Raw genomic sequence first — 23,042 nt, 5'->3', positions numbered from 1 at the left:
TTCAACATGTTTCTGTACAAGCTGGTGATCACAATGACACGTAGAAGCCAATGAATCTTGCCATAAATAGTGTTTTATATGAGTTAATTTCGTTTATCACCGCTTAAAATGCCACAATCCCGAATAAAACAATAAGCAAATTGTCGTCTCACCGTAGTGAACTGACAGGACCTGCTAAAGGCCACAAGTAATTAGCTCTCTCATCCTGTATTGGATTGAGTGACTATAGATGGTGGATGGATGCATGCATGCATGCATGGAAAGACAGATGGATGGACAGACTGTATAGGCTACACGAAATCGGTGTGCTCCAAGACATTCCAGTTAAGTAAAAATTAAAATAGATGACTTTCCATTAAGAGGGCAGTCTTCTTGCAATTTCACCCCAATACTAAAATAGAAAAATAAATATGACCAATAATGACTAGAAAGAAAGACAAAGTATCAATAGCAAAACCATCTCATTGTTACCAACGTCAGAAATTTGGGGTGCACCACTAACAGATTTCCAGACATTCATGGGTATGGCTTTCTGCCTATGCTATACGGTATATTCATCAACATCTAAACAGATTCACCATTGTAGAATACATTTTTACTACCGAGTTGGATCTTGTATTCTCAGGGAAGTAATTAGAAGGTAAAATACCTATCATGTTGTATTGAATGCAGAAACCAGACAGGGCCATGATGTTCTAGCCCTGTGTGTGTGTGGGGGGGGGGGGAAACATTACCCACTCTATAATTAACAGGTCCTGTTTAATTTGTGGATATGAATTCAGGAAGCAGTTTACAAAGTACCTTTAAATCAACATGCAGTGACCATAAAGACACATCACAAGGATGTTATAGGTGTGAGATTAAGATCAGACCAAGCCAGATTGGCAGTTTTGTGTTTCACAGTGAATTCTTTAAGTGTTCTAGTTACAGTTGCAAGAATACAAGTCTGTGAACCCTTTGGAATTACCTGGATTGATTACTCGGAAAATGTGGTCTGATCTTCATCCAAGCCATAATCATACACCATCCCACTGCCTAAACTAATAACACACAAACAATTGTATCTTTCATGTGTTTATTGAACACATTGTTTATTCATTCACCGTCCAGGCTTGAAAAAAGCATGTGAGCCCTTGCATTTAATAACTCCTTTAGCAGTAATAACCTCCACCAAACATTTCCTGTAGCTGCAGAGCAGACTTGCATGACAGTGACATAAACTTTTAAGTCAAGTCAATTTTATTTGTATAGCCTGATATCACAAATTACAAATTTGCCTCAGTGGGCAAATTTGTAATTTTTTCCCTACAAAAGTGTTTCACTCATTGATATTTCTGGGATTTCTTGCATGACAGCTGTCTTCAGGTCATGCCACAAGGGTTAAGGTCTGGACTCTGACTTGGCCGCTCCAAAAAATAAATTTTCTTCTTTTTAAAAACCATTCTGTTGTTGATTTACTTGTATGATTTGGGCCGCTGTCTTGTTGCATCATCCAACTTCTATTAAGCTTAAGGTGAGTGATCGCTCCACTGACATTCTCCTGCAAAATGTCTTAACACAATTATGAATTCATTGTTCCTTCAGTGATAGCGAGCTGTCCAGGCCTGAGGCAGCAAAGCAGCCCCAAACCATGACGCTCCCTCCACCATGCTTCACAGTTGGGATGAGGTTTGTCTTTTGCAAACTTGATACGTGCAGCTATTTTTTTTTTTTGAAGAGCAGTGGTTTTCTCCACGGTGTCCTACCAAGAACACCATTCAAAATTCAGTGTTTTTTTAATTAGTGGACACATGAAGAGACTTAAGTATTGCATGTTGTGCTCTTGGTGTCATTTTTGCTGGATGCCCACCCTTCAAGAGAGTAGCAACAGTACTGAATTTCCTCCATTTGTAGACAATTTATCTTATTGTGGATTGATGAACACCCAGATGGTTTAGAAATGCTTTTGCAGCCTTTTCCAGCTTCATGCATCTCCACAATTCTTCTAAGATCCTCTGAAATTTGCTTTGATCGTGGCATGGTTTTCACAAACAGCTAATTTCTTAAGAGCAGACTGTGTGCCTTTTTACAGGGCAGGGCACTTCTGCAACCCATACCGCCAATCTCATCTCATTGATTGGAATACCTGACTCCAGTTAGCTTTCGGAGAAGTCTAAACCTAGACTGTGCATGTTTAAATGGTGTATTCAGTATTGACAAGAACAACCACATTTATTTGTTGGTCATTACTTGAAGCAGATTGTGTTTGTCTATTACTGGGACTTGGATGAAGATCAGACCCCATCTGATGAGAATTAATGCAGAAATCCAGGTAATTCCAAAGGGTTCACAAAATTTTTCTTGCAGCTATATTCACAAAAGTTGCTCTAATATTCCTGTGAAAGGCTGTGTTCTGACACAGAACAAATTAAACATAGAGAGTAGAAAAACAATAATAACCCTGTTTGAAAATTGTGGAGTTTGTGATAGTGGGTATATAAAAAAGGACAAAGGTCAGCATTCCAACAACTGACAAAATTTACCAGAATTCCCTCCAGATATCTTAAAAATAAGTTCATATGGGGATGCACATTTGTTCTTTTGTGACCTGTTGCATCCGCAATTTGTTCGTTTGTTTGGTTTTAAAAATGTTGAGGGCTTACAATGCAGTCGCCACATCATCTTCAGTGACACTTTTGCAAAGTTCTATAGAAAATAAAAAAAGGAAAAACATGACCTGTGGCACATTTTTTGTGTGTCTTCCAGAGAAAACCAAGGACCACTGAGATTGGACTCTGAACATCTGTTGCCAAATATCCGACACAAACGCGGCTCAGGACACGTCTCCCGTACCAAGCTAGAGCTTAAACAGAGTGAGGCAGCATGTTGAGAATATAGGAACATATACAGACGAAGCCCCCCCCCCCCCCCGAGTCTACTTTGGTACCCTTATTATTCTGCTGTGGAATTACTCTTATCCCAAGCACATCTACAATACCAAATTTACACTGTTTTTTTTCTAAGTTACAAAACTGTATAAAAAAAAAAAAGACTGTCCATAAAACCCAGCTCTAAGAGGCTCAAACCTTATAAATCACTGTAACTACTTGATGGCACATAAGGTTCTTATGTGTCTATTAGGGTCTCCCTCCTCAGTGATGTGCTGATGGTGAGGAAGCATTTTCACTATTCAGTTCTACTTGGCAAAATGATTATACCACTGCTGTTTTTTTCCCTAGATGCTTTCAAAGCATTTGAAGTAATATTACTTCAATAAAGAATCCTTAAACCTCTTGGGGGGGGGGGTACTCTTGACTATCTGTAACAACGTATTCTATACAAAAATCTCAAAGTACTGTACAAAATAGAATTATCAGGGCAGAAGTCTGCTCACTATTTTAAGGCACACTTTTACACATATGCTTTCCAAGATTAGTATTGTCCATAAACTTCTGGTGTTCCACTTTTTCTTCTTTAAAACAAAAGAGCTTATTAGAAATATGCTGGTCTTCACACATAGGCTCCTAATGCTGCATGAAACTCTGTGAGACACTGAACAAGCTGTTGAAACTTGGGTCTCTCCTCTGGGTCCAGGGCCCAGCAACAAGCCATTACTGCAAACCTAAAATGCACAATGAAGAGGGAAAACATGAGATTAGTCAGAAATCCAATTGAAAGATTGTTTCAAAAGTGTCTAATAAGATATTTAATATTTCACAAGCAAAAATGGTTTTCTGATGTACCTAAGGCCATTTGTAACATTTTGTACTGTCAATGAAATAGAATTAACCTAAATCTTGCATGACAACTACATTATATATTTTGTTTGCTTATTAGTTGCAAGTTCTTCTCTACAACCAATGATATTTTGGAAAAGAAGGTATTCAACTCAACACCTAAGCGTACAACTGTTTCACCAACTACTCCGGCAGAAAAGCTGCTTCACAGGAATTTGCATATACTATGTTGCTAAGTTTGCCTTCAAGAAAAGTAAGACAAGTCATAGTATGTAGAAAGACAGGAAGTTCATTATCTGAGGGAAATGTATATATTTATATTCAAAACCCCTGCAGCTTGCCATTGACTTGATCCAATTAGTCTGTTGCCAAATGAAGTAGGGCCTATATTAAACCATAACACTGCCTATAAATGAGTGACTTAGATGACTTTTGCTGGCTTACCAGGAAGAACAAGACACTGAATCTATACTCTGAATAGAAAGCTATGGATGAGTTCCAACGTGCAATGCATACTCATAGCCAAAATCGCACCATGTGCTCATAAAAAGACATTTAAACCATCCAGCTATGCATAAACACATACTTTTATATCTGACAGTTTAATTTTTTTCACCCATAATAATATGCAGCAGCAGCCAAACTACATGTGAGATCAAATCTCTATCCCATAATCTCTACTGTTGATAAGCAACAACCTAATTGGGAATGTGACAACAGGACACAGACCAAAAAAATGATGCAATGTGGGCGAATGACAACCCTGGCTTTTGTACTTCTAATTCAGAGTAATCAATAACAACCTGAAAATGCAGAATCAGCTATCTGGAAACATCCCTGTCTTTCAAGGAACTTGTAAACAGTATCCAAGCATTTATATGTGCATACACTCTTGATTTCATCATTTATAACATCATGAGACAGCACAGTTGGATAAAAGACTGAAGAGCTAAAGTCACGTACAGTTCATCCGGACAGTTGATTGGTTGTGCTATTCTGTACCCATCCTTCAGGTAGGCTGACATCTCAAAAGGATCAATGTCAACATAGGGGGTCTGACCCAGAGTCATCAGCTCCCACAAGGTCACTCCAAAGGCCCACTGTGGAAACAGAACACACAAGCTTGATAAACGCCATGGTAAACAGTACATCACAATACTTCCTATTTGCAGCAAGTCCGAGAGATGAATAACACAAGCTACACTGTTATTAAAGAGATACTTGCATCAAAATCCGACTTTTCCTGTTGTTAATCGATGTAAGGAGTGTGGATGTGATCGATGAGACAAATGGTAGCCCTAAAATCTCATTTATGGCCAGACGAGATATATCGGCGGTTGAAATCATATTTCCGGTTGGCGAAAATATGGTAACTTTCCGCGAATTACCATTAGCATAGAGGGCGTGTCCATAGCGGGACGCTATAAAAGCAGAGATGCACCCTTTTGGCTCGAAGGAATACAGCTGTACTGGCTGAACAACATATTCGTGAGGCGAGTATTCAACTTCCACTGAGAAAGAGGAATCGTCTTCCACTTCCACATCCTCAACCTCAAAGCTACTGTCGGTGGTCTCATCGCTCGCCTTTTTTTTTTTTGTAAAGTGACAACAGAGCAGGAAGGGGGCTGTCACCATTTCTCATTTTTCTACAGCAAGCGGTTTAGCCCCAATGTTTAGCCGACCCAGCCACACCCACACGACCGCCCTGAATTTCAGTAGCCAATAGCTCTGAAATCATAAAACCACACCTACCTTTCAGTTGTAATTCAAACCACCCATGTTAAAAATGTGCTCAGAAACAGCATGAAGGCATCTCTTTAAGGATATTATTTCCTAAATAATTGCACTGATTTAAAGAGTTCTGTAATTAATATGTGCTTCTGGTGCAAAGAGTGAATGGTGCCAATCTACATACTGAGAGCAAAGTGTTCTACAAAAACAATACAAGGACATTTTGCCAAAGAATTAAATTGGATATAAACCATCATTTCAAATTATGACATAAGGGCTTGGAATAAAACCCGTCTGATGGTGAGCGTCCAAATTGTAGACATCTCCTTGAGCAAGACACTGAATCCCTATCAGTTCCAGGGGAGCCTTTGTATTAATGACCCTGTTTTCTGAACTTCTTGGAAGAGCCAAGCAGAAATTTTTTTTACCCAATAATCAATTAAGTATCATTGATTATTATTAATATACCCAAATTAATCTAATGGGATAAGGCCATGCTTGAGAACTAGGGTTGTTAAAGCAGTTGTTGCCCTCTGCATGTCAAATCCGCTCTTTCCACCGATTTCTACTTTTAGGAATGAGATATTTTTAAAGGGTCCCCCAGTAACTATCCCAAAGTTAAAGCTGTCCAGTGTTTACTGACCCAGCAACGACTTTTAGATGAAACACCATTAATTTTAGGCTCTCTGAGAATGGTAAAACAGTTCTTTAACTTAAGTGACCTTTGCTGGGGTGACACAAGGTTTCTAAAGCAAGTGCAGGGAGTGTTAGCAGGGTGTAGTGATGAATAAGGAGGGCCCGCTCCAAAGGACAAAAATGTACAGTACAGTAATCCCTCGCATCTTTATCAGTACCAAGACTGTTGCCAACAACAGTCACAGTAACACTAACAGTCAGGTAAACCTCGCCATGCTAGCACTCACTGTTCACTGGCGATCTGGTGTTTGTAACTACTGAGCTAAAGTAAGCGTGTGTAATTTGTCTATGTGCATGACACTGATTCTCGTAAAGCACAGATGATGTTCCATAGGTGGAGCTACAACTCTGGTTTCTCACTACTAGGTACCCAGATTCTTGTCAACATTACCGGGTAAGCCTCGCCATACTAGCACTAACTGTTCACTGGCGATCTGGTGTTTGTAACTACTGAGATAAAGTAAGCGTGTGTAATTTGTCTGTGTGCATGACACTGATTCTCGTAAAGCACAGATGATGTTCCATAGGTGGAGCTACAACTCTGGTTTCTCGCTAATGCGGAAGTTGAATGTTTATGCCAGACTTCACTTTAATGTCAGCGCAAAGTGGGTGAATACAAAGCATCCTGACCATGGCAGGAATGCTGAGGGGTGGGGGCATGTCTGGCTGAGGCATGCTGTATGTCTGATGGGTGTCTCAGAGGACCTGAGAAGCTTCCGGACTTCCTCCCTTCGTTATTCTGACACAGAACAGAGGAAACATGGTGTATCACAGCCAGAGGCACACTGTGCTCAACACCATACCTCCCCTCCCTCTCACAATAAGACAAGGCTCCTCCAGATGGCTTAGATATGATCAGTGCTATTTCCCGTGTAACCCTCTCTTTTCCATGGCACACATCCAGTGCACTCCCATCAAGTATTAAGAACACTTTTGCAAAAGTGAGCCAAAACTTATCCGTGAAGTTGAGGATTATTTTGATGACCAGTGTGTGGTGAAGAGGTAAATATATACAACTGGAGGTATGAAGAGGTTGGCTGTGAATGGTTGCTGTTCTCACCACATCACTGGCGCTGGAGAAGTCGTTATTGAGAAGGCTCTCCAGGGCCATCCAGCGGACAGGCCGGTTCTCATTGTCCCCAAGACAGTGGTAGTCCATAGGGAAAAGGTCCCGTGCCAGGGCATTGTCTGTGATCTTCACCTGCATATTGTCGTCAATGCTGTTGGGGGGAATAGGTAAGGGGGAGTCTATCATATGTCCCTGAGTTCCATGCACAAATACAGGAAAAGGTCCTTGTAGCTACTAGTTACTAGCCATAGCTAACTACAAACTTGACCTTGATAATGCTGTCAAATCGTCACTAATACAAACGGAAATCATGGAAACAATGAACAATAGTGAATGTTAGCTGGGTCATGAACACTTACACACAGTTCCTGGCAGCTAGGTCTTTATGGATGACCTCCCTGCGAGCCAGGTAGCTCATCCCACAAGCAATTTGGATAGCCATGTAAACCAAGTCTTGCTGTGAGACAGCCTGAAAGGAGATTAAGGAATGAGAAAATACAGTTAAAGAAGAGTTATTTAAAAATCAAAAGATAAGATTAGGGATCAGGTGCCCTCATTTTTTTTAAATGTAGCAATAATATATAATGAGTATGTATATTTTGTGATTTTTTTCCTATAGGTGTAACAAAATACATGTAAGTCATACAAGGAGTGGGTAGCATACTTTCTTTTACCCTTGACAGTTACATATATTACAGAAAAAGACAGCAGGGAGAAATAAATAGAAATGACAACAATAATGACATCAGTGAAAAAAGATTCCGAGAACACACACACAATCCCATAATCAGAATGGAAGGCTCGCATAACATTATTAAGCTGACATTTTTAATACTTCCGTGTGTGCATAGCTTAACAGAAATGATTCAGAGAAAATCCATCACAAAACCTTTGAGCTAGGATGACATGAAAGAAAATGGTTTGTTTTGTTGCTGTAACTTCAGAACACTATCCTCTAGGCAAAGGCCAGACAGTCAGTCTGAGAAAATTCTGCTCAATACAAAAAGAAAGACCCCTCACTGGTTCGGGGAAAACAATCAGTGAAGCCAGGCAAGCCCTGGGGTGGCTCTGTCTCATTATTTGCCTTGTCTTGACATTCCAAGCTTCAATTTTAAGAATAATTACTAAAGCTTGGCTTTATGTACATAAACATCTTGCACATGTACCAAGAAAACAGACAGACAATGATGCGGTTAATGCCCTCTGGGACAGACCCCAAAGGAGCAGCACCTTGCTTATGTACGTCATCTTTTCTTTACGTAATCTTGAGTAAGACACACTCGGATGCAAAATGAGCCCTGGCTGACACACTCTACAAAGATTTATGGCTGTTTAGTATGTTCCCCTCTTATCTGACAGTGTGACTCAATTCACCAATTAAACCCTACTACACAAAGAAAAACAAGATACTGGCAACCTGTGGCACTGAGAATCCTCTTAAGTCAACAACCAGGTATCAATTTGAAACTTATGGAAGAAACCTGTGTTAAGCCAGAGGCTGTCTCTGTCCATCAGTCAGGCAAGAAAGTAACAGTTAAACAGTATGTAAAAAAATCACAACTGTTACAAACTATGGTAGTTATTTACAGAACACTTTTCCACCTCACAGCGGTAACTTTAAAACCAGATGTTCACTTTTAGTATGTGTGCCAAACTGTAACATTACTCCCCTTCAGTGCCTTCCAGTTTTTTCTCTCGCTCTGCTCTTATTGCTGATTTATAGCTTGATGTTTATTCCAAAAGCACATAGAAAGAAGTTAATGACTATGTCTTTGACAGCCCTTTCAACTGCGAAAAGTACATAATGAGATTGCTGAGGGACAGTGGTGATGTGTTACCTGAAATGTTGCAAAAGGGTTTTAATCAATGCAAAGGGGTGACAAGCTTCATCTTGTGATGGGAAAGTGTTTGCTACAACTACTGGAAAATTTCCTCATGACGTGAGGGCTGTGTCTCTTCATAGCAAATAAAATGCTCTGCCCTGAGCTTTAAACTACATTAAAAGTCCTTCTAATAACACTGTAAATGGTAGTAACAGTTAGTGTCAACTGATGGCAATTGTTGCAAACATGACAAATCTTTTAATATTCTTGAACTACAAAAGGGAGAAACAGATTTTTCCTCATTATCTCTGGGGTATAAACTTAACAGTTTACAGTAAGATAGTTTAGGTGCATTCAGAGTTGTGCTCTTGAGATTGTCAGCTAAACCAGAGGTACATTGAGCCAGGACGTCACCTGTGGATTGTTGGCTTCAGCTAGCTTGCATTGCCGCAGGAACAGCTTGAGGTTTCCCCAGGCCATGAAAGGCAGCAGCACCATGGGTTTCTCCCCCTCTTCCGTGCACACATTGCTAATAGGCAACAAATTTCTGGGAGCAAGGAGAGAGAGACAGCTCTGAATTTACAGTATACATAAGCATAAGCAATCTTATTGCGAGACAAGAAGTGACACAGTGATCCGAGGAAGATTCTAATGTGAGAGATGGCCGAAGGCATCATACCCATTGCCAAATAGCTGTTTAAGAGGAAGCGTGTGAGACACGGCCCTCATTGACACTCTGTCCTCAGTAATGGAAAGAGGAAGGTGTGGGCAGATATCATGACGACTGTGTCTTTCACAGACTGTCACAGAACCAGTGGTATTGTGAATGTCTCATTCTCAGAAATATTGGACCAGTATTTACACCAATAGGACTGTAGCCATATTCAAATCTAATAATGAATATAAAAAAAAACAACAAAAAAAAACACGAAAAAGCAGCAAACAAATAGAAGGATACTGTCATCCCAACAGACAATAGAAACACTTTCGTCATTTAACCGGAGTGATAGGCATTTATTACCTAGAAGGCCATATGAAAATGAGCCACAAACAGTCCATCTCCAACACTTGGTTTCTTTTTCTCCCTTCTCAAAAGTACCTATTACAGTATGTATGGTATGCGAAAGTCTATGGAGGAGTTGCTCTTTCGTCAGTTTTTAAATGTAATCATTTGGAGACCACAGAAATTGCTGACGTAAGGACAGTGCTGGGGGTGAGAACGAGCCTGTCTTATCATTGCTATGGTAAGAGCTGGAACTGAGTTGCTATTGCACAAGCCCACAGCCTTGCTTTCAGAGAAACTAACAAAATAGGGGGGAAAGCAGTTGATATAAAGGTATTTTCTGGTTTCTGAGTTAATATTTCATTGTCTCCACTAACCTGTGATGAAGGCCGCGAAGCTTGCAGCTTTCAGTCAACATCATGGTTACTTGCACCTCTGATGCATGATCTGAAGCATAAGAGAGACAATGAGGTCAGTGAGTGCACCCAGTGCTGAAATGCAAACTAATGGTGAGAGAAAATCTACATTTTATTCAAACAAAGAAAGAATTGGTAACTCATTTGTTCGCTGGTTTATAAAAATCTTTACCAAAAAATGGAATGACAGATCAGGTTTCAAAAAAGTTGGAATGCACTTTGACCAACTCCATGACCGCTTACAGTTAATGTTTTTTTTTTTCTCTGTTGATGGGAGATGCCATATGTCCTCTGCTGAAAGTTATGTCATTTGTAGTGGGAAACTAGGGACGAAAACTTGACTTTTGCCAAACTCATTGAGGCCTAATTCTTAATCTCTGCATGCAGCTTTAGCCGCCGTTCGGTACTTATGGGAACCAGTATTGTTTCCTGCCCCAGGGGCATACAAGAAGGAAGTGAAGTGTTTAACAAAATCCAAAACTGGCATGAGCATATTGTTCGCTGATTGGTATCCACCCCTCCCTGAGTAAACATGAGAGAATAGGGAGGGCAGAGGGCAGCTGGCAAAGAAAGCTGCCAGGTTTCAGGCTGCAGACGAAGAGTCTGACAGAGCCACCTAAGGGAGTCCTTTCACCTGCATTTTGACCTTACAGTTGACACTCACAAGAGGGAGGCTATCTGTGGATTTTTAAAATGCACTGCTTCTCCATTGGGTTAAACCCAGAGTTGTGTTGTGACTGCCTCTTGGAGCCATTTGTAAAATACCTACTATTTCTGTCAAACAGCTTTTGGTTTAGTGATCTACTAGGGAGAGTAAAAGAAAAGCCTGTGACAAGCCCTGGTGTACTGCTCAGTTTCAGCACTAAACCCCAAGCCAATGCCTGTATCCAATTTCCCTGCAATTCATTTCCCAACTACATGGCAAGTTTCAAATTAAAAGAAGAGATGGGAAATATTATCCAAAATGTCTATGTACACGGTTTTGACATCCTTAAAAACATGAAGCTTGTGCGACTATGTAATGTAGCCATAGAGCAAGGAATGCATACCTTTTACCGTTTTTACAAAGACCTGCTTCTCCTTGCTGGGATCCTTCTCATCCAAAAGCACACCATGAAAGATGCGGCCAAACGTGCCTGTGAAAGACAAAACATAGATTTTACTTGCAGAAAAGGGTTAGACAGGGAGCCAGACTTATCTCACTCATGACAGAAATGTCAGCTTGCCCACTGGTTGCTATGTCTGGGTGATCTGAGGACAGACATGGACAGGCTCATTGTAAACAGGAGGAACTCTCATTGACAACAGCCAACACAAGAGCAATTAACCTGGCCTAAGGGAGCTATTCATGACGTAGGGCTATCAAGGTAGGGTAGGGCTTAGAGCTTCGAAACACACACAGTTACTGCTGTTACAAGTGTCAGTATATTGAGCATTCTCCTTTATCTTATCTGTTGCCTCAGTGCCAAGCAGGGATGAAGCTAGCATTCACTGAGGTAAAATACCTTTTCAAAAGCATAAACCATCAACGTAAACTGAGAAAAATCTGAGCCCCACGGCAAACAAAGCCCTATGTTTGAACATGAGTGGTGACGAGCAATAACAACGGGGTTAGTGTTTAACTGCCCCCCCCCCCCCATACCTTCTCTCTTAGACCTGTGCAGACCTGAGAGATCTCAGGAGCAGAAGCCCATACTGAATACATCCTTCTTCCAACACTCATCCTTTACAACCGTATCATAAACAGTGGTTAGTTTCCTCCCCGAAAATTATTACATCAGTATTCCTCAGCGGCCCTTTTATTTGCCATCCAACTACTCACTGTGAGTTTCAATCTGCCATAACTCAGTTACAATGAATAGTTATGTTTGTTGACTTAACAGAAATGTGAAGAGAGCTAAAGAATAACGTGATGAATACACAATTTTTTAGACCTGTTGCATTACATTAAATTTGATTTGGTTGGGTTTAAACCTAAAACCAGATGCACAAGCACAGCATATCCACCATCCTACTCCTGTCCACCATACTTAGCAATCCTAAATCCTTCAGTTGAAAAAAAGTGAGATTGTACTGTCCAGTTTTTTGCTCCAACTTTGACTGCACTTGCTGGACCCAGGTTAATAAACATTATCAAATCTTCTGAGCATGTTGATATGCTGTTACTAATAAGCTGTCCTTAGTGTATGACACTGACACTGACAGGAAACATGGTGCCAGCCACAAATAATTTGGTCTTGTTAAGTTTTCCTAATTGTTGTGTAATATGTTCTTTTACCATCCTTGCATTTTTTTTATTTTCTCCATTTAAATGTAGAACGCTGTCATTTATTATAACAAGTTGTTGATACGTCGAGCCCAAGAAGATTAGGTGAAAGCACGTACATCTCCTTACAGGAATCCTTTTAAATAAACAACTCAATATATTTCCAAAGCAGTTTTACTTAAGTGGAAGGCTGTGGAAGATTCCTTGTTTCAAGTGCCTTTGACCCGTATGATTTCACTGCATTGTGCACGTCATTACAGACGTTAAGGCAACAGTGAAAAAGGACAGCACTATGATTTTAATGAATGTGATGAAAATTAGACTCAGTTGTTGACAGACTGACCAAAAACCAACAACCACCCCAATTCACAGGAGATGACTAAGGTAATTGAGGAGCAAAACTCCATGGCTATATTCCAGCAGCTTTGGCAAAAACAACTGTACATGCACAAGCCAAGCTTACAAGGTGATATCTCCAGTGTGGTGGAACTACATTATAACTGCCAAATGATTGTATAACAACATTCAAATCAAAATCGATTTACACACCTGCACAAAGTACACTCTGCAAAGTAGGGGCAAAAAACTGAAGTCAACTGGAAGGTTCATGAGTATTTTATACATAGAGTATATTGCCTGATTTACAATAAAGGAAAATCAGATTTTTTCTATTGAGTAGGAACTGAAACATGCAAAGTAAAGAAACAACTGAGTACATTTACACTAATTAGCTTGCCAGATTACCAGCCAGATTAGCTAGATAGACACATAAAAAATGTGACAATCAGCCATGTAGCTTGTTAAATAGTTGGCTAGATTGCTAGATAGCTTTAAAGTAGTCAGATTGCCAGGTTAAGGGACATTCATCACAGTAGAAGCTGTGAGGCTTTGTTGGCTAGCCTGTGGGAAGCCAAGTGCAGTGTCTGAAAAGGGGTTGTTGTGCTTGATTAAGACTACAAGCGAATGATGATGTTGGTAGTTGCGTAAACATGCCCTAACAAGTATAATAGAGGTGAGTTGGAGCAGGGCCAAAGGGGGCTGCACTGAAACTGGTTAATGTAATCAACTCTTAGTGGTCCTCAATCCTGGGTCGCTCCCTCAGTCAACAGAAATGTCCTTCCTTTACTGGGTTTCACAACCATGTGTGTGACGTTAGACTTGTTTGGAAGTAGTTTTAGATATCATTCACCAGCTTTTCAACATCTGTACAACTTTAATATCTCATTTCTTTCATGTACTTCCTTTGTGTGTGTGTGTGTGTGTGTGTGTGTGTGTGTGTGTGTGTGTGTGTGTGTGTGTGTGTGTGTGTGTGTGTGTGTGTGCGTGTGTGTGCTGTATTTTGATCTATTTTGTGTAGAAACATCAATGCACATTAAATTTGTTCCTTCTTACTGTGTTTAAAGGCATTCTGAGCCATGTAATATATAGCTATGATTCAAAAACGTCAGTTATACATTGTCTATTTCTTCTGCTGAAGATATACAATGGTTTTTAAAGGCTTAAATGAGTGTCCCAATGGACCGTGTTGAAGCCCATTGAGAAGACTAAGGAAAGTGACGAGTTTCTCAAAATTGAAACAATGGGTGAAGTTTCCATATGTAAAATTCCAAATGATGTCCAACAACATTTTAGTAAGGTCAAGGTCTTAAAATAAAAGTGAAGCTTATTTGAAACAGTGTGTGTACTTGTATGATGCGCACTACTGTCCATTAGGCCCAAAGCTTAACAAGTGACCTGTATGGACATGTGCTGTCACCTCACTATGTTCCTGGAGCAAGATTCTTTTGATCGCTGTAACTGAAGAGCCACAAATTGCTCTACCTCACTCCATAAAAGTTTAGATATGAAAACTGTCACTGGCAGTACTTTCACCCTTGGCACAACTGTGGTTGTGTAAGGTTTCTCAAAATTATATTCTCTGCTTGCTCATTGTGAGAAAGGTGCAGGCTTAAGGGTAATGGGAGGAAACAGGTTTTGTTTTTCTTTTAATGTACTGGGGAGGGATGGGGAGATGTTGCATGGTGAACCTTTTTTATCATCAGGGCTTAGGTAGTCTCTCAACAGGTAGATAATCAGAAAGCATGCCTGGGACAGCAAGTCTCAAAAGAGTCCATCCATCCATTATCCAAGCCACTTCAAAAAAAAAAAAAAAGCTAAAAAAAAATTTCCAAAGAGTCTGATGCATTATAAATAAGAGTCAAGGTACGATGTTCATAATGATGTAAGAACAGAGAGGTGCGGGAGAGGCAGACAGAAAAACAGGGATCAGACTGGAGTTAGAGATATCTATAGGTATTTTTGTCAGATTAATCTACCAGTGGCAAATACCCATGCACATGAGCCCCAGATATTGAAAGTCGTGTCACTGACTTTCTTATGAAACCACTTAATATTTGACATCACAGCTTTAAATAGATAGCATTTTTTTTATTAGCATTAATGTAATGAGACAAGCATGGCATGGATAAGCGCACCATCAATTTTTTTTTAATATCTCATTACAATATACTTTGAGTCTCACACATCCCCTCAATAATGGTCACATACAGTCGGCCAAAAACAGCCAAAAAATATTGTACCTTAATAATAATGAATAATAACAGCAGACTTCACTCAAACGGGGAATCCCTGTTTTTACTTGGCTCCCTCCTCTGGAAGATGAAAGCATGGGGTCCACTGTAGAGCAGAGCCCTAGAGCTGGTTAGGGATTCAGTCTCTTGCTCAAGGACACTTGAGGGCAAATACTTTCCATATCTCTAACAACTAGACCATGCTGCCCCCCCCACGTTAGTTAGGGCATTTGGTGGAAAATGAATCTTGTTTAGTTATGTCTCATTCACACAAGACTATTAAGTGATGGCAACTTCTTCAATTTGATTTTCATCTGTAGACTTTTTATATCAAAATCCATAAGCTCATGAACAGTTACTGTTTTTTTGGCACCTGCTGGTAAATAACAGCAGAAAAAATCTTAGTACACTATGTGAACCATTTTTAAAGCTAGGTCTGTACAGAGATAATATTGTACATTCTATAAGATGATTTTGGCATAATCCCTCCAATTAAAGTCTGCCTTCCTTGTCTCTATGCCTAATTTCTCTTCCCTATTTGCACACTTAAGGGGCAGCCAACTGGTGATCGATTTAGGCATACAAGTATTTCATTTACATTTGTTAAAATATTCACCCGTTGCTTTTTCCATGAAAATCTTACTGGCTGTTTTAAAGGTTCTTTAATTGGTTATTTATTTTGTCTTTATTAGATATGGTGATGAGACAGGAAGGCTAAGGTAGAGAGAGAGAGAAAGGGGAAGACATGCCACCAAGGATTCTGGGCTGAATTTGCCCGTTAACTGACACTCTGGGATACCTGGGGGGGTGTTATAGTGCATGTTTATAACTCACCTTCGTGCAAAACATCCCGTAGTGTGACTCTCTCCCTGGAGATGGCAATGTCTTTTACCTTGGCTTTGGCTTCCATGAGGGTCACACTCCTTAGGTCATTCTTCTCAATGCGCAGGGATGGGTAACCTGGCAGAAGGGAACAAAAACAGACTCACACCATGTTTCAAAACATTTGTTACAACCGAGCTGCATTTTCTTCACGTCACAAAGGCTTTTTCAAAACATAGAGGGTGGCCCCCATGTGAATTCTGAGCATCTTAATATTTACAAGAAATGTAGTCATCCATGCCGACCACAAAAGGAGTTGCATCAAAGCGTTCACTGAAGCTGAATATTACAGTACTTTATTTCGTAACATCTCCACGATAATCGTTTGCTGTCAGGTTTCCATAGTACGCAAGCCAGTACATCATGGAAAATACAAGCTCCCCACACCGACTTCAAACAGATAAGCATACAGTGTAAATAGGATCCTCTTTATTTTTACACACTTATTGTATACAGAACATGTCAGGGGATTAGAGACAACACATTCAAATTTTTGTTCTCACAATTGGCTTGCTGCTAATATGGATTTCTTTGCGCAAGGGTGAATTGTATGTGGATCCATGGTCAGGTAAGTGTGGTTGACTGCTGGAAGGAAAAAAAAAAAAGAGAAAAAAAGAGCAAACTCGACCAAGGCTAAAAGACAACGAAGGTTGGGCAACCACACTGGAAAATACATCAGCCACCTATTTGGGTTTGAGGCCGAGAATGTCTACGTGCTCTTTCGGCAGAAGGAAATGTGTGCCTGTCTGTTTTAGATGTGCAATGCAACTTTGAAATTTTGTTTTTAAAATAAAAATACTTGTGAATTTAACATCATACTAAAATATGCAATGCATTAATATCTCAATTGGATATTTATCTTGACACAAGACAGAGTTTAAAAACTGGCCATCATTTTGACCGCCCATGGTTGTTTGTTTTTTGGTTTTTTTTTTGTTTGTTTGTTTTTTAAGTTTACGTTTTTTACATTTTTAAGTTCTGGTCGTTGTTTGGAACTGTTTCAATGGTTACTTTCAATTCTTTTTTTTTTTTTTTTACTTTCACAGTTTTATAGTCCTTGCTGTGTTTGTTAGATTAGCAATACGTGTTTTCCATTTTGTTTTTCAGGTAATATTTTCACTTTTTCAATTTCGCTACTCAAGTTCGACCATGTCTCTCTGAAGTTTAATTTGTTTAAAAAATAGTATTATAGATGTTAAAATGATCATTTTGGTGTCAGTCGTTTCCTAACAGACATACTAACATATGCAATGCATTAATATCTCAATTGGGTATTTATCTTGACAGAATATAGAGTTTAAAAACTGGCCGTTATTTTGACTGCCCATGATCGTTTAGGTAGGAGTGAAATACCGGTCGTTCTCGGTCTGTCTTCATAATGGACTGTGGAATGAATTAAAAGTATTTCAATAAAATCAAAGATATAGAAATATTATGAGTTTCGAGAAGCAAGGGTAAAACTAAGGAAGGGGTTAAACTGAGGCACTGACTCCAATGTTGTGCAGACAGATGAAGGACAAGCCAGGGAGGAATCCCAATCTGTCTTCAGAGACATTGTCCCTTATCAAATGTTGAAGCATTTGGAGTAAATTATGATTATAGCGTGAGACATTTTAAATGGAGCATGGTGACTTGTTTTGGACAATACTGGGTTACAGGTTACTGTTGCCACCTAGAGGTCAAATAACATTTACTGTTAATGGCCCAACATTTGCTGGAACAGTCCAAAATTAAAGATTCTTAAATTGTAGAACAATGACAGCTGATACCTTTTATGTAAATATAACTATATTTTTAACAATATTCTACAAAATTATGGCAGAACATAATTCTGTGTAACTGCCCAATGGTGAATCTTTAGTTTTTATTCTATACTTTTTTATATCTATTTTCTTTCTGACAATAGTATGCATGGTTCTTTGACTTATGTGGATATTTGCTGGGGCATAAGATGCTAAGCAAATTTCTGTGCAAACATGTATGTCTTTTTTGATGACATTATATTATACCATTGTAATATTATTACCCTGTGATTCCCTGGCGGCCTGTCCAGGGTGTCTCCCTCCCTGCCTGCCACCCAATGAGAGCTGGGATAGACTCCAGCATCCCCACAACACTGACAGCAGGATAAGTGGTTTAGATAATGGATGGATGGACATAATAATGATCCTTTCTTCTGTAGTATTTTTGCAGACTTGAGGCTTCAGAAATGAACACATGATGGCAGTAAAACATCATCCAGAATTAGAGGCACTCTTAGTTAAAACAAAGTCACAAAGAGCTTGAAAATGTTGACAAAACACTCCATATAAAAATCTACTTCTACACTTACACATAGGCAATTATTAAGCTATTATCAGAGAGGTTTTGTTTTTCTTTTAGATCTAACAATGCAATACTTTTTTAATCGTCATGAGAGAATTTCTTCATCTTCATTCATCTTTATGCGTACGTGCCTCAAATTAAATGGTCGTCTACATCAGTGGTTTTCAATCCAGTCTTCGGCGCCCACAGTGCTGACTGTTTTCTATTCTGCCTGGTAGTCAGTTATGTCGACCTGTTGTGCTGGTTCTAAAACCCCATGATTAGATGGGTAGAATACCTGACACAACAGGCAAACTCAATCGACTACCTGCCACCTGTAAGAATAGAAAACCAGCAGTGTTTTATATATATATATATGTGTGTGTGTGTGTGTGTGTGTGTGTGTGTGTGTGTGTGTGTATATATATATATATACATATATATATATATACACACTCAACGGCCACTTTATTAGGCACACCTGTCCAACTGCTCGTTAACGCAAATTTCTAATCAGCCAATCACATGGCAGCAACTCAATGCATTTAGGCATGTAGACATGGTCAAGACGATCTGCTGCAGTTCAAACCGAGCATCAGAATGGGGAAGAAAGGTGATTTAAGTGACTTTGAACGTGGCATGGTTGTTGGTGCCAGACGGGCTGGTCTGAGTATTTCAGAAACTGCTGATCTACTGGGATTTTCACGCACAACCATCTCTAGGGTTTACAGAGAATGGTCCGAAAAAGAGAAAATATCCAGTGAGCGGCAGTTCTGTGGGCGAAAATGCCTTGTTGATGCCAGAGGTCAGAGGAGAATGGCCAGACTGGTTCGAGCTGACAGAAAGGCAACAGTAACTCAAATAACCACTCATTACAACCGAGGTATGCAGAAGAGCATCTCTGAACGCACAACACGTCGAACCTTGAGGCAGATGGGCTACAGCAGCAGAAGACCACACCGGGTGCCACTCATGTCAGCTAAGAACAGGAAACTGAGAATACAATTCGCACAGGCTCACCAAAATTGGACAATAGAAGATTGGAAAAACGTTGCCTGGTCTGATGAGTCTCGATTTCTGCTGTGACATTCGGATGGTAGGGTCAGAATTTGGCGTCAACAACATGAAAGCATGGATCCATCCTGCCTTGTATCAACGGTTCAGGCTGGTGGTGGTGGCGTAATGGTGTGGGGGATATTTTCTTGGCACACTTTGGGCCCCTTAGTACCAATTGAGCATCGTGTCAACGCCACAGCCTACCTGAGTATTGTCGCTGACCACGTCCATCCTTTATGACCACAGTGTTCCCATCTTCTGATGGCTACTTCCAGCAGGATAACGCGCCATGTCATAAAGCTCGTATCATCTCAGACTGGTTTCTTGAACATGACAATGAGTTCACTGTACTCAAATGGCCTCCACAGTCACCAGATCTCAATCCAATAGAGCACCTTTGGGATGTGGTGGACCGGGAGATTCGCATCAGGGATGTGCAGCCGACAAATCTGCAGCAACTGCGTGATGCTATCATGTCAATATGGACCAAACTCTCTGAGGAATGTTTCCAGTACCTTGTTGAATCTATGCCACGAAGGATTAAGGCAGTTCTGAAGGCAAAAGGGGGTCCAACCCGGTACTAGCAAGGTGTACCTAATAAAGTGGCCAGTGAGTGTATATATAATTCAGTTAGTCAAGTAAATTCTTTCTGTTTCATTCTGTCTCATGGAGAATTTACTTGACCAACTGGATTATTTTGCTCCTTATTTGTTGAGAACTTTCCCTACCGTTGAGTGTTTCTTTTAACAAAGTTTTATATATATCCATTATCCAAACCACTTATCCTGCTCTCAGGGTCACGGGGATGCTGGAGCCTATCCCAGCAGGTGGGGAGACACCATGGACAGGCCTCCAGCCCATCTCAGATCTTCATTTAACTATTTAATTGTAAAAAGAAAAACCTTCAATCATAGTAGACTATCGACTGATTGATTTAACTTCAAGCCTTATAAACGTGACTTAACTTTTAATAAAATCTGAAAAAGGAACAACAAAGCACTGCAGAAGCACAGGCCTGGTGTGATTATATACAGTGCATCCGGAAAGTATTCACACCCCTTCACTTTCCTCACATTTTGTTATGTCACAGCCTTATTCCAAAATGGATTAAATTCCTTTTTTTTTTCTCATCAATCTACACACAATACCCCATAATGACAAAGTGAAAAAGGTTTTGTAGAATTTTTTTCAAATTTATCAAAAATAAAAAACTGAAATATTGCATGTACATAAGTATTCACACCCTTTGCTATGACACTCAAAATTGAGCTCAGGTTCATCCTGTTTCCACTGATCATCCTTGAGATGCTTCTACATCTGGTTGAAGTCCACCTGTAGTAAATTCAACTGAGCAGACATGATTTGGAAAGGCACACACCTGTCTATATAAGGTCCCACTGTTGACAGTGCATGTCAGAGCAGAAACCAAGCCACGAAGTCAAAGGAATTGTCTGTGGACCTCTGAGACAGAATTGTATTGAGGCACAGATCTGGGGAAGGGTACAAAAAAAATTTCTACAGCGTTGAAGGTCCCGAAGAGCACAGTGGTCTCCATCATTCGTAAATGGAAGAAGTTTGGATCCACCAGGACTCTTCCTAGAGCTGGCCACCCAGCCAAACTGAGCAATCGGGGGAGAAGGGCCTTGGTCAGGGAGGTGACCAAGAACCCGATGGTCACTCTGGCAGAGCTCCAGCATTCCTCTGTGGAGATGGGCGAACCTTCCAGAAGGACAACCATCTCTGCAGCACTCCACCAATCGGGCCTTTATGGTGGAGTGGCCAGACGGAATCCTCTGCTCAGTAAAAGGCACAAGACAGCCCGCTTGGAGTTTGCCAGAAAGCACCTAAAGGACTCTATAACCATGAGAAACAAGATTCTCTGGTCTGATGAAACCAAGATTGAACTCTTTGGCCTGAATGCCAAACGTCACGTCTGGAGGAAACCAGGCACCTCTCATCACCTTGCTAATACCATCCCTACAGTAAAGCATGGTGGTGGCAGCATCATGCTGTGGGGATGTTTTTCAGCGGCAGGAACCGGGAGACTAGTCAGGATCAAGGGAAAGATGAATGGAGCAAAGTACAGAGAGATCCTTGATGAAAACCTGCTCCAGAGCGCTCAGGAACTCAGACTGGGGCGAAAGTTTACCTTTCAACACGACAACGACCCTAAGCACACAGCCAAGACAATGAAGGAGTGGCTTCGGGACAAGTCCGTGAATGTCCTTGAGTGGCCCAGCCAGAGCCCAGACTTGAACCCCATTGAACATCTCTGGAAAGACCTGAAAATAGCTGTGCAGCGACGCTCCCCATCTAACCTTACAGAGCTCCAGGGGATCTGCAGAGAAGAATGGGAGAAATACCCCAAATATAGTAGGTGTGCCAAGCTTGTAGCCTCATACCCAAGAAGACTTGAGGCTGTAATCGCTGCCAAGGGTGCCTCAACCAAGTACTGAGTAAAGGGTGTGAATACTTATGTACATGCAATATTTCAGTTTATTTTTAATAAATTTGCAAAAATTTCTACAAAACCTTTTTCGCTTTGTCATTATGGGGGTATTGTATGTAGATTGATGAGAAAAAACAGGAATTTAATCCATTTTGGAATAAGGCTGTAACATAAAACGTGGGGAAAGTGAAGGGGTGTCAATACTTTCTGGATGCACTGCATATATAAATATATATATACATATATATATATTTATATTATTTGCCAACCAAACTGAAAACCACTGATCTACTTACAGTGCCCCTGGAGCTGGAAGGGACTAATGCCCTTACCCTTTGGAAACTCCAGCCTATGGATGCTAGTGGTCTAGGGTCTTGAACTCAGAATCTCAAGTTGAAAGATGGTCCCCCTAGTGACTGAACCACCCTTCCAACACGTATGGATTTGATTTTTTCTTGAATCTACAATCCTGTAGATTTACTTGCCAACAGATGTCCTTTTTAATACTTTCTATCAATGGCATATTTATGAGAATAGCTAAGCTATGAATATTGAATTTATGACTGGTTTTGTAGTTGCTCAATATTTGCAGTTGAGTAGGACTTCCACGGGAAAAATTATACAGCACATAGCATTGTGTATCTCCACTAAAGCAAATACCGAATGTAGAGGAAAAAAAAAACAGGTAATGACGAGTTTGAAGACAATGTTACTGTAGTTTACAGTCATATATATATATATATATATATATATATATATATATATATATATATATATATATATATAAATAAAAAGACTAACCTCTTAGAAGACCTTTAAAAATAGACACAATGTCAATAGCTGAAACCATGTGTTCAACCATGTGTTTCTTACAAAATGGGGTATGTAGTGCTGATACAACAGCAATGGCATTTTCACATCTTATTAATCTCTGGGACTTACTGGTTAAACACAAATTTAGTATCACCAAAGGTGCGAGTAAATAGCTTTAAATGATATTACTATTGATTGAAAAAAAATTGGCTTATAAAATTGCTGGCACCTTCTCAAGGATTCCTTGG

The 23,042-nt window shown here is 40.1% G+C and overlaps 1 protein-coding gene across 2 annotated transcripts in view; it reads right to left on the bottom strand.

The window, feature by feature from the left end:
• Positions 1 to 66: 66 nt before the first annotated feature.
• Positions 67 to 23,042, bottom strand: part of ryk (receptor like tyrosine kinase) — a 67,057-nt gene continuing 44,081 nt past the window's right edge. For both annotated transcript variants that reach the window (XM_056277315.1, XM_056277316.1), the window contains exons 9-16: positions 16,125 to 16,250; positions 11,504 to 11,590; positions 10,416 to 10,485; positions 9,450 to 9,582; positions 7,572 to 7,681; positions 7,204 to 7,363; positions 4,680 to 4,816; positions 67 to 3,601 (exon numbers count right to left, since the gene is read on the bottom strand). In XM_056277315.1, coding sequence (XP_056133290.1) covers positions 3,490 to 3,601; positions 4,680 to 4,816; positions 7,204 to 7,363; positions 7,572 to 7,681; positions 9,450 to 9,582; positions 10,416 to 10,485; positions 11,504 to 11,590; positions 16,125 to 16,250 — 935 coding nt within the window. In that variant the 3' untranslated portion in view covers positions 67 to 3,489. The remainder of the gene's footprint in view (positions 3,602 to 4,679; positions 4,817 to 7,203; positions 7,364 to 7,571; positions 7,682 to 9,449; positions 9,583 to 10,415; positions 10,486 to 11,503; positions 11,591 to 16,124; positions 16,251 to 23,042) is intronic.

This window comes from Lampris incognitus, chromosome 3, assembly GCF_029633865.1.
Source record: "Lampris incognitus isolate fLamInc1 chromosome 3, fLamInc1.hap2, whole genome shotgun sequence".
Taxonomy (NCBI): Eukaryota; Metazoa; Chordata; class Actinopteri; order Lampriformes; family Lampridae; genus Lampris; species Lampris incognitus.
The sequence above is the reverse complement of the archived record's forward strand: the minus strand, read 5'-3'. Positions and strand labels throughout refer to the sequence as shown.